The following is a 12,084-nucleotide window of genomic DNA, read 5'->3' as shown; positions in this document are numbered from 1 at the left end:
TATCTTGAGGCTGTGACCTCTAGTCCTACTGTCCTTTCTGAGCGGAAAGAGCCTCTCCACCTCTATCCTATTCATCCCATTCATCATCTTATATGTCTCAATGCGATCTCCCCTCATTCTTCTAAACTCTAACGAGTACAAGCCTAGTTTATTCAGCCTCTCCTCATAGTTCAACCCCCTCAACTCCGGTATCAGCCTAGTAAACCTCCTCTGCGCTCCCTCCAAGGCCAAAATATCCTTGCGTAAGTACGGCGACCAAAACTGCACACAGTACTCCAGCTGCAGCCTCACCTGTGCCCTCACCAGTGCCTCTTCTGTCTGAAATATACTTTCCTTTAGTTTTCAAACTTCACTATGAGACAAACACTCTCTGTTTCCGTCTTATAATCCTGACAGGTGAAGAAACTGGAGCCAGTCTTTACTTGGAATAGTTTTAGAATGAAACACTGCAGGTATTTAACTCCTAACTCCACTCTATGTCAGCAAGTTATTTGCACTCAAAAGAATCCAATCAATGTCCTCCATCTATATATTTTTAACCTAAAATGATACAGGTAACACCCAGGTTTGGAACAGATAATAGATTTAATTGGAGTGACTGCTGTGATGTTTCCACGAGTTGGATCATCCAGGGAATCTCCCACAATCATGGCAGACGAATGATCTTTGTGTAAATTTGTTGGTGTGTAGGCAGGCAAGATGACTCAGTGAATCCCTTCCCACACTCAGAGCAGGTGAACGGTCTCTCCCTCATGTGAGCTTCCTGGTATCAGCAGGTCAGATGATCGAGTGAATCCCTTTCCACACTCAGAGCAAGTGAGATGTCTCCCCTCAGTGCAAATCTGCTGGTGGTTGCACAGTATGGATGATCAACTAAATCCCTTCCCACAGTCAGAGCCAGTAAATGGCCTATCTCCCATATGAAATCTGTGGTGTCTCTGCAGAGTGGATAACTGAATGAACTGGTGTATGGCCTCTCTCCAGTGTGAATTTGCTGGTTTTCCTGCAGAATGGAGAAGTGAGTGAACCTCATACCACAGTCAGCACAAACGAATGGCCTCTCCTCAGTGTGGTTGCATTGATGGGTTTCCAGTACAAATGGATAATTGAATCCCTTCCCACAGTCCCATTTCCATGATTTCGCCATGGTGCCAGTGTCCTTGTGTCTCTCCAGGTTGGATGATCAGTTGAAGTCTCATCCACACACAGAACACGTGTACGGTTTCTCCCCGCTGTGAATGGTGTGATGTTTTCTCAGCCTGTGTAACCGGTCTACAGAGGGCCAAATGGGCTTGAGGAACTGAATGAATTCCTTCTGTGCCGTAATGACATTGATTCAAAGATACAGCGTAGCTACATGTATTATGAGTTGTGGGGGTCTGGAACGTGCTACCGAGTAGGGTGGTGGAGGCAGGAACGTTGGACTCGTTTAAGATGCAGTTAGATAGGCACATGAGTGAAACGAGAATGGAGGGATATGGTAGGGGCTATTAAATAGGGTTAAACCTCGGGAGACACCGGAAGGGCAGGCTGTAAGATTAATATTTTTGTCTTTATTCCACAGGTGGAGGTCCACCTCGTGTCAAGCGAGGGGCATGCACACGGCGGGTCGTGCGTGGGCTGCTCTTGGAAGTCCAGGAGTGGCCTAGTACTTCGTGTCGGTGTGTGTGCTTGATCCTGGACCGGTAGACGGGCGCCGCAACAGCTCAGTGACTAGCACTGCTGGCTGTGCAGACACATGGATTTGGGTCTGTGTCTGTGGGAGTTTGCGTATTCTCCCTGTGGTTGCGTGGGTTTCCTCCGGGCGCTCCGGTTTCCTCCCACACCCCAAAGATGTGCTCTTAGGCTAATCGGTTTTTACCAAATTGACACTATTTCTTCCCTGAATCTGACTGAGTAGGGTTCCATTCGTAGACATGCAGGGTAGAATAGGTGTAGGGTGATGCGGCGGCGCGGGCTCGTTGGGCCGAAGGGCCTGTTTCCCGTGCTGGGTTGTTCTTTGTTCTTTGTATGATACTAAATTAGTAAAAAAGAAATCCACTGAATTAGAAAACAATAAAAAAGGCTGAACAGGTAACTGAATCTCTCCTCACAGTCTCTAGATTTCCACTGTTTCTCCTCAATGTGACTGTGGTTGTGAACAGTGCTGTTTCTTTCATGTTCAAAGTTCCCTGCTTTTCAATTTACTATAAATTGTGCAGTTCCATCCAAACCTGATTTGATGTTTTGTGTGAGCTTCCTGACTTCAGATCCTCCCCTTCTAAGACCAGTTGTATTAACATCTATAACAAAGCTGGAGTTTTTTTTTCAGTTCAGCAGAAACAGCCCAAATAAACATGGTTCAATCTGAATATTAACAGCAAAAATCCAATCACAATACTTAATTGTGAACTCACTGGTGTCTCAGCAGATTGGCTGAAATGACAAATCCCTTTCCCAACAGGAAGTAGGTGACGGCTTCTCCCTAGTGTGAATTCGCTGGTGCCTTGCTAGGTGGGATGGCGTACTGAATCCCTTCCCACACTGGGAGCAGATGAAAGGTCTCTCTCCAGTGTGAATACGCTGGTGTGTCAGCAGATGGGATGACTGAGTGAATCCCTTCCCACACTGAGAGCAGGTGAATGGTCTCTCCCCGATGTGAACTCGCTGGTGTATCAGCAGATAAGATTGGTTAATGAATCCCTTCCCACACCGGGAGCAAGTAAACGGTCTCTCCCCAGTGTGGATTCGCTCATGTCTCAGTAAATTGGCTGAGTCAGCAAACCCCTTCCCACACTGGGAGCAGGTGAACGGTTTCTCTCCAGAGTGAATTCGCTGGTGCATTGCTAGGTGGGATGGCCGATTGAATCCCTTTCCACAATGGGAGCAGGTGAATGGCTTCTCCCCAGTATGAACACGCTGGTGTATCAGCAGGTTGGATGACTGAGTGAATCTCTTACCACACACAGAACAGGTGAAAGGCCTCTCCCCAGTGTGATCTCGCTGGTGTATCAGCAGTTTGGCTGAGCGAGTGAATCCCTTCCCACACTCGGAGCAGGTAAACGGTCTCTCCCCAGTGTGAACCCGCTGGTGTAACAGCAGAGTGGATAACTGAGCGAATCCTTTCCCACACTGAGAACAGATGAAAGGCCTCTCCCCAGTGTGAACTCGCTGGTGCGTCAGCAGATAAGATTGGTTAGTGAATCCCTTCCCACACTGGGAACAGGTGAACGGCCTCTCTCCAGTGTGAACTCGCTCATGTCTCAGCAGATTGGATGAGTCAGCAAATCCCTTCCCACATTGGGAGCAGATGAACGGTTTCTCCCCAGTGTGAACTCGCAAATGCATTGCTAGCTGGGATGGTCTATTGAATCCTTTCCCACACTCGGAGCACGTGAATGGTTTCTCCCCAGTGTGAATTTGCTGATGTCTTGCTAGGTGGGATGGCCTATCAAATTCCTTGCAACACTGGGAGCAGGTGAATGGCTTCTCTTCAGTGTGACTGCACTGATGAATCTCCAGTTGGGATGAGAAATCGAATCCTTTCCCACAGTCCCCACATGTCCATGCTAAATCCCTGTTGTGACTGCAATTATGTTCTGAAAGAGCAGATGATTGGTTGAAGTCTTGTCCACACACAGAGCACATGTATGGTTTCTCTCCACGGTGAATGGTGCTTTTTTCTTCCATGTTCAAAGTGCAATGCCATTCAGGTTACAATAAATTGGCTGTCTCCATCAGATTCTGATATGATGTTTGGTTTCAGTTTCCAAACTCCAAATCCTTTCCTAAAACCCTGTGAAATTGATTTAAAACAGAAAAAAGGGAGTGAGAGAGAACCCACAAAAACACAAAGGTAGCTTGTGAAATTGAGCTGAATGAATTTGGGAATTTGTGGGGCTGGCACTGCTGGCTTGTCATAAAAACTCAACTAGCTCACTAATGTTCTTCAGAGATCGAAACCTGCCACCCAGTCTGGATCTACACAAGACTGTGGACACTGTGGGGGGACACAAAGAGAAATAGGAGAGAGCAGGGATGAAGGAGAGGGATTTTATACATTTACAACTCAACAAGAACTTTGACAGAATCTCCCAAACCCTCAACCTCCATGACCAAGGAACAGTGTAGTGGGTTAGAAAGGAATGCCATCAACTTCAAGTTCCCCTACAACTCACATCCTGACTTGTGTGACATCCTGTATTAAAAGAGCATTAACTTTTTTTTATATAACTAATGGGAAGACTGAATCCATTATGCTCTGTCCCCACTGCAAACTCCACTCCCTTGCCAGCAACTCTATCCCTCTTCCTGGCAACTGTCTGAGGCTGAACCAGGCAGTTCACAACTGGGTGAAATATTTCACCTCAGTTTGAGCTTCCAACCACATATCCACATCATCAAGGCTGCCTATTTCCAAAGAGACATAGGTTCAAGGTGAGAGGGGGAAAGTTTCAGGGAGAATTGAGTGGGCAAGTTTTTCACGTAGAGAATGGGGGGTGTCTGGAATGCGTGCCAGAGAGGGAGGGGGGGAAAAGGTGCACTAGCAACATTTAAGAGGCATCTGGATGGATGCAAGAATAGGGAGGGAATCGAGAGATCCATACCGAGTAAGGGCGGAAGTTTATTTTAAAGTTTAGTGAGGTCATCATGGTCAGCACAGGCTTGGCGGATCGAAGGACCTGTTCCTGTTCTTTGTTCTTCCACCTCAGGGACATCCCCCAGTCTCAGCTCATCTGGAACCCTCACCCATTCCATTGTGACGTAACCTCTCACCCATTCCATTGTGACGTAACCTCTCACCCATTCCATTGTGACGTCTGGAACGTCCGAGCACTCCTTCATTGCGCATGCTCCAGACCGTTCTCAGAAAACATGGCGGCGACTTACACGGGCCTGTCTCGGGGAAAAGCCTGAGCAGCTTCCCCCGCTACAAACGCCGCATAGGAGCTTCGGCCTACAACTACCCGTCGGCTCCAGCCCTCCCTCATGATCCATCCCACGGTATCTCACCGGCTAAGAATTTCCACAACCGCCCCGATCGTGAGTTCTCATCGGCACTACGCATGTTGTCAATCACAACAGGAGTATTGGGGTCTAGACCCGCCCCTTTTTCATTTCGATTGGCTGGAGGATCAACCCCTGCTCGGTCCTCCAGTCCCGCCCCTCATTCATTCCGATTGGCTGGAGGACCGACAGTCGTGCCCCTTGTTCACTCCAATTGGCTGGAGGACCAACCTCTGCTCCGTCCTCCAGCCGCGCACCCTTTTTCTATTGGTCCAAAGCTGCCGTCAATCACTCCGCGGGCATTGTGAGCTGGAGCACGCGCACTGCCGATGCTAGGCTCAGGCTGCAAAGCCGCCGGAACAAAGTCTTAGAGATTGAAATCAATGGGTTGTTGTAAAACGGGAGGTCAAGGGTTACAGTGAACAACAACTTCTATTTATTTAAAATTTTTAAACCAGAAATCATCCCAGTGCACTTCACAGGAATATCCAGATACATCAGGATATATTAGCACAGATGACCAAGAGATTGGACAAAGAGGTGAGTTTTAAAGAGAGTCTTAAGGGATTTGATTTATCATTGTCACATTTGATTGATTTGATTTATTATTGTCACAAGTATTACTATGAAATGAGAAGTATTATTGTGCTAGACAGACAAAAATATACCATTCATAGAATGTATAGGGGAGAAGGAAAGGAGAGTGTGCAGAATGTAGCGTTACAGTCACAGCTAGGGTGTATAAGGTAGGTCCATTCAGAAGTCTGATGACAGCAAGGAAGAAGCTGTGAAAGTAGAGGCATTAGTGGGCTTTCTTAACTATAGCGTTAGCGTGGCAAAACCAGGACAGACTGTTGGTGATTTGGACACCTAGAAACTTGAAGCTGTTGACCATTTCCACTTCATCTCCATTGATGTAGACAGGGACATGTCCTCCACTACACTCCTTGAAATCGATGACTATCTCCTTCCTTTTGACATTGAGGGAGAGATTATTGTTGCCGCACCAGTTCACCAGATTCTCTATCACTTTCCTGTACTCCGTCTCATCATTGTTTGAGATTCAATCCACCACGGTGGTGTCATCAGCAAACTTGGAAATTGAGTTGGAAGGGAATTTGTTCACACAGTCATAGTTGCATAAGGACTATATTAAAGGGCTGAGGACAGAGCCTTGTGGGGCATCGGTGTTGAAGATGATTGTGGAGGAGGTCTTGTTGCCTATTTTTATGGATTGTGGTCAGTGGGTTAGAAAGTCATCCAGTCATAGAGGGAGGAGCTGAGCCCCAGGCCACACAGTTTGGAGATGAGTTCTGTCAGAATAATGGTGTTGAAGGCTGAGTTGTAATCAATGAATAGGAGCCTGACATAAGTGTCTTTGTTACTCAGGTATTCTAGGTGTTGAGTGTAGGGCCAAGGAGATGATGTCTGCTGTGGACCTGTTGTGGTGATAGACAATCTGGGAGGTTGAAATTAATTTGAGCCATGACTCACCTTTTAAAACACTTCATACTGATGGATGTCAGAGCTACCAGGCAATAGTCATTATGGCACGCTGCCTGGCTTTTCTTTGGTATCGGGATGATGTTTGCCTTCTTGAAGCAGATAAGGACCTCAGATTGATGTGAAAAAAGGTTAAAGATGTCTACAAATACCACTGTGAACTGGTCCACACAAGATCTGAATGCTTGTCTGGATAGTCCATCCGGGCTAGTCACTCACCGTGGGTTGACTTTTGAGAAGGCTGCTCTGATGTAGGCGATGGTGAGCTCGAATACAGGTTCGTCAGAGCTTCAGGGTTGGACGACGTGCTCTCACTGACCTCTTGCTCAAAATGGACATAGAATGTATTGAGCTGATCAGGGAGAGGTGCATTGGAGGCAGTGACTTTACCTGCCTGGAGGGGGTTGTTTAATGTTGAAAGCCAGCTGGGAGTATATTAGAATAACTTGGTCTAGAGGTAACAAAGGAATGGATGATGGTTTTTGCAGTGGATAAACTGAGGCTAATGTGTAGTTGGGTGATGTTACTGAGGTGAAAATAGGCGATTTTGATGCTGATGTCGAACAGTTTGGAAGATCATCTTGGAGTGAAATATTTCACCATGGCTGCAAACCTCCTGCTTCAGTCTCAGACATTTGGCGGGGACTGGGATGGAGTTGATGGCTCGAGAACTGAAGGAAATGAACTCAGTCTTGTCAATATTTAAATGGAGGACATTTCTGCTCATCTAATCTTGGATGTCAGACAAGTTCAGATGGTGTAAGCTCAGAGGGGAAATTAGAGGTAATGGTTTTGAAATACTCCTGCTGCCCTGGACAATCCAGATGGTGGAGGTTGAGGGCTTAGGAGGTTTTATCAAATTGTGGTTCAGTTCTAGGTGTATAAAAATGCCTCCCATTTGCCACCCTCTCTCCCTGCCTGTTTCACTACTTTCTCTCTGTTTTGCTTTCTCTCTCTTGTAAGAACATAAGAAATAGGAGCAGGAGTAGGCCATCTAGCCCTTCGAGCCTGCCCCGCCATTCAACAAGATCATGGCTGATCTGAAGTTTCCCGCTTTCTCCCCATAACCCTTAACTCCCTTGTCTATCAGAAATCTATCTACCTGTGATTTAAATATATTCAGCAAGGTAGCCTCCACCACTTCAATGGGCAGAGAATTCCAGAGACTCACCACCCTTTGTGTGAAGAAATTCCTCCTCAACTCTGTTCTAATCTGCCCCCCCACCCCTTATTTTGAGGCTGTGCCCTCTAGTTTTGCTATGCTTTCTAAGCGGGAAGAATCTCTCTACCTCTATCCTATCTAGCCCCTTCATTATCTTATATGTCTCTATAAGATCCCCCCTCAGCCTTCTAAACTCCACGTGACATAGATTTCTCTAGCCCAGAGGGTTCCATCACTGAATATATTTAAGGCTGAGATGGTGAGATGTGTGTTGAATGACAGAGCAGCCTCAACAGGCCAAATGGCCTAGTCATGCTCCAATTTCTTGTGTTCTTGCAGGAGCCAGAGCCTTGTGAGGACTCAGACTGGAGACAGGCTTTCTTCCCTGAAGGACATTAGTGACCATTTCACTTCTGACAAAAGATCAAACAGATTTCATGGTCACTTTTTCCTGATGCCAGCCCCACAGTTTATCAGATTCATTCAACTCAATTTCACAACGTGCCTTTGTGAGTTCTTTCTCATCCCTTTTTTTCTGTTTAAAATCAATTTCACAGATTATCTGAAGGGGAGGATTTCCAATCAGAAAACTCAAAGCAAACATCAGGATGAGATTGGAGTCACCCAATTTATTGTAAGCTGAATATTTGTGAATTTTGAACATGGAAGGAAAAAGCACCATTCACAGTGGGGAGAAACAGTGGGAATGTGGGGAGGGATTCAGATCCCCATCAGAACTGGAAACTCATCAGCCCAGACACATCGGGGAGAGGTCGTTCACTTGCTCCAAGTGTGGGAAGGGATTCTCTCGCTCATCCAGCCTGTTGCAACACCAGCGAGTTCACACTGGAGAGAGACCTTTCAACTGTTCCAACTGTGGGAAGGGATTCGCTCAGTCAGGCAACCTGCTGAGACACCAGCGTGTTCACACTGGGAAGAGACCATTCAGATGCTCAGAGTGTGGGAAGGGATTTGCTCGATCATCTGATTTGATGGCACACCAGCAAGTACACACTGACAAGAGACCATTTAAATGTCCAGACTGTGGGAAATGCTATAAAAGTTCCCGGGATCTGATACTCCATCAACGTGCTCACAGTGACGATAGGCCATTTAGGTGTTCTCACTGTGGGTCTGAGTTCAAACAATCATCTCAACTCACTGAGCACCAGCGTAGTCACACTGGGGAGAGGCCATTCACCTGCTCCGTGTGTGGGCATGGGTTCAGTAGGTCATCTAACCTGCGGTCACACCAGAGAATTCACACTGGGGAGAGTCCGTTCACCTGTTCTGAGTGTGGGAAGGGATTCACTCAGTTATCCACTCTGCTGAATCACCAGAGTGTTCACGATGAGAAGAGACCATTTCAATGCCCAGACTGCAGGAAGTGCTACAAAAGTTCCCGGCAACTGCTCCACCATCAACGTGTTCACACTGAGGAGAGACCTTTTAAATGCCTGGAATGTGGAAAGTGCTTTAAAAGTTCTGGGGAACTGATGCGCCATCAACGTCTCCACACTGACGAGAAACCGTTCAGGTGCTCTCACTGTGAGACTGGGTTCAAGACATCATCTGACCTCACTGTACATCAGCGAGTTCACACTGGGGAGAAACCGTACACCTGCTCTCAGTGTGGGAGGGGATTCACTCAGTCATCTTCCCTGCTGACACACCAGCGAGTTCACACCAGGGAGAGGCCGTTCACTTGTCCCAAGTGTGAGAAGAGATTCACTCAGTCATCCAACCTTCTGAGACATCAGCGAATTCACAAGTAATTTCAATAAATTAGCTTTGTGTTAACAGTGTTTGATCTTTTAACACCTTTAACATATGTTATTTCCTTTTGAAGGGTTCTCACATTCCCCTGTCTCTTCCATCCTCACCTCCAAGTGTGAGGAGCTCATGGAGCTTCTTGGTAAGATTGGGACAATTTGATCAGCTGCCTCTGCTATTTCCCTCCCTTCCCACTGGGACAAACCATGTCTAGAGTTCCGTCTTGCCCAAGCCCAGAACCTACAGCTTCCTCCAGTTTCTCTACCTCCCTTCATGACCTCTGCATCTTGTCCATGAGACCCACCTTCTGCTTCATCAATCCTATTCTCCTTAAACTACTGGTCATCCACCTTCCACACATTAGGTGATATTGTTGACGGTTCTCTCTATCCTCTGGCACTGTCCCCCACCTTTCAAATCCACTGTCATCACCTGTCCTAAAAGAACACTCCACCCCACAGTCTTTACCAACTACCGCCCCATCTCCAATCTCCCTTTCCTCTCCAAAGCCTCTGAACTGGGTGTCCCCCAAGGATCTATCTCTTGCCCCTCCTATTTCCCATCTACAGATACAAAATATACAGTAAATGGCAGAACCTTAAAGAGTATTGATAGGCAAAGGGATCTTGGGTGTACAGGTACACAGGTCACTGAAAGTGGCAATGCTGGTGGAGAAGGTAGTTAAGAAGGCATTTGGCATGCTTGCCTTCATCGGTCAGGACACTGAATTTAAGAATTGGCAAGTCATGTTGCAGCTTTACAGAACTTTAGTTAGGCCGCACTTGCAATATAGTGTTCAATTCTGGTCGCCACACTACCAGAAGGATGTAGAGGCTTTAGAGAGGGTACAGAAAAAATTTACCAAGATGTTGCCTGGTACAGAGGGTATTAGCTAAGAGGAGAACTTGGAGAAACTTGGTGTGTTCTCACTGGAATGACGGAGGCTGAGGGGCTACTGATAGAAGTCTACAAGATTATGAGGGGCAGCGTGGATAGTCAGAAGCTTTTTCCCAGGGTGGAAGAGTCAATTACTAGGGGCGCAGGTTTAAGGTGCGAGGGGCAAGGTTTAAAGGAGATGTATGAGGCAGATTTTTTACACAGTGAGTATTGGGACTGGAACTTGTTGCCGGGGGAGGTAGTGGAAGCCGATACAGTAGTGACTTTTAAGGGGCATCTTGACAAATACATGAATAGGATGGGAATAGAAGGATATGGTCCTCAGAAGGGTAGGGGTTTTTAGTTCAGTCAGGCAGCATGGTCAGTGCAGGCTTGGAGGGGCTGAAGGACCTGTTCCTGAGCTGTAATTTTCTTTGTTCTTTGTACATGTTGCCACTGGTTGACACCATCCAAAAGCACCATGTTAGCTTTCACATGTACACTGACAACACCCAGCTCTACCTCACACCCATCCCTCTCCATTACTCCACTGTTATTAAATTATCAAATTGCTTATCCCACATGCAGTCCAGGATGAGCAGAAATTTCCCCCAATTAAACTGTCTTCAGTCACCATGACAAATTCACCCTAACTACTGAATCCATCCCTTTCCCTGGGAACTGTCTGAGGCTGAACCACACCCTTCACAATCTCTGTGTCAGATTTAATGATGAGGTGATTTTTCTAACCACGTGTCCACACCATCACTAATTCCAGATATTTCAATCTCCACCCCACCCCAGCTCATTGGCTACTAACCAGCAGCCCAATGTGGAGGCAGTGTGCCAGTTCCATTGGCCTGAGCATGTGTGGTGCTGGCAGGTGATCTGTTTATTTAAAGGGACACTGTCCCTCTGTGCTGTCGTCATTTGAACAGGACAGAAGTATTGTAAGAGGGGCCCATTTCAACAAAGAGAAGGGAGAGCAGATTTAGGCGAATAAAAAAATGTAAAGTTATAAAACTGTCCACTCTGAAATTGTCCATTACTTTTTCTTTACAGTAATTACTAATATAAATAGTTAAACGGACAGGAAGCTCAGATCAGGCATCACATCAATCTAACCGAGACACTCGATTCATCAGGACTGAATGTCATTGGCAACGTGGAAGGGGAGAGCAGCAGTCACTGTGAAGACAAACTGTACACATGTTCCACATGTGGATCTGGATTCAATCAATTGAGTGATATGGGAAGACACAAGTGTAACCGAAACAGGGAGAGCCCATGTGGACAGTGTGGGAATGTATTCCATTATCCCTTGATCAGGAAATTCATCAATGCAGTCACACTACAGCGAGTCCGTGTGGACAATGTGGGAATATCGGGAAGGGATTCTGGGAGGAGTCTGTGTGGACCATGTGGGAATATCGGGAAGGGATTCTGGGGGGAGTCCGTGTGGACAATGTGGGAATATCGGGAAGGGATTCGTTTATTCCTCTGATTGGGAAATTCATCGATGCCGTCACACTGGACTGAGTCCATTCACCTGCCCTCTGTGTGAAAAGGGATTCACTCGATTTTCAAACATGCTGCGACACCAGCAGGTTCACACCGGGGAGAAACCCTTCACCTGCTCCCAGTGCGGAAAGGGATTCACTCAGTCATCCCACCTGCTGACACACCAGCGAGTTCATACCAGAGAGAGACCATTTACCTGCTCAGTGTGTGGGAAGGGATTCACTCAATCATCCAATCTTGTGAGACACCAGCGGGTTCACAAG

General features: G+C 46.8%; 2 protein-coding genes across 4 annotated transcripts in view; one reads left to right on the top strand and one right to left on the bottom strand.

Annotated features, from left to right (window-relative positions):
- Nucleotides 1-12,084, bottom strand: part of LOC145363644 (uncharacterized) — a 53,938-nt gene that overhangs the window by 12,527 nt on the left and 29,327 nt on the right. The window contains exons 1-2 of one of the 3 annotated variants that reach the window (XM_080218838.1): nt 4,993-5,068; nt 2,017-3,775 (exon numbers count right to left, since the gene is read on the bottom strand). In XM_080218838.1, coding sequence (XP_080074964.1) covers nt 2,404-3,669 — 1,266 coding nt within the window. In that variant the 5' untranslated portion in view covers nt 3,670-3,775; nt 4,993-5,068 and the 3' untranslated portion in view covers nt 2,017-2,403. Of the gene's footprint in view, nt 1-2,016; nt 3,776-4,586; nt 4,651-4,992; nt 5,069-12,084 lie in introns of those variants that run through there. The other 2 variants (XM_080218839.1, XM_080218844.1) reach the window with 2 other exon arrangements.
- On the top strand, nt 5,402-9,426 carry LOC145363482 (uncharacterized). The gene is made up of 4 exons (XM_080218681.1): nt 5,402-5,526; nt 7,991-8,658; nt 8,824-8,966; nt 9,135-9,426. The coding sequence occupies exons 2-4, from the start codon at nt 8,314-8,316 to the stop codon at nt 9,424-9,426; spliced, it is 780 nt and encodes a 259-aa protein (XP_080074807.1). The 5' UTR covers nt 5,402-5,526; nt 7,991-8,313.

Source organism: Carcharhinus amblyrhynchos, unplaced genomic scaffold, assembly GCF_965287045.1.
Source record: "Carcharhinus amblyrhynchos unplaced genomic scaffold, sCarAmb.v2.hapA scaffold_39, whole genome shotgun sequence".
In the NCBI taxonomy this organism is placed as follows: domain Eukaryota; kingdom Metazoa; phylum Chordata; class Chondrichthyes; order Carcharhiniformes; family Carcharhinidae; genus Carcharhinus; species Carcharhinus amblyrhynchos.
This window is presented reverse-complemented; position numbering and strand designations above follow the sequence as displayed.

Coding starts and splice junctions, on each gene's coding strand:
- LOC145363482 (XM_080218681.1), top strand. CDS start 8,314: ATGGAAGGAAAAAGCACCATTCACAGTGGGGAGAAACAGTGGGAATGT. Junction 8,659..8,823: donor ATTTGATGGCACACCAGCAA/GTACACACTGAC, acceptor ACTGAGCACCAG/CGTAGTCACACTGGGGAGAG. Junction 8,967..9,134: donor TGTGGGAAGGGATTCACTCA/GTTATCCACTCT, acceptor GTGCTTTAAAAG/TTCTGGGGAACTGATGCGCC.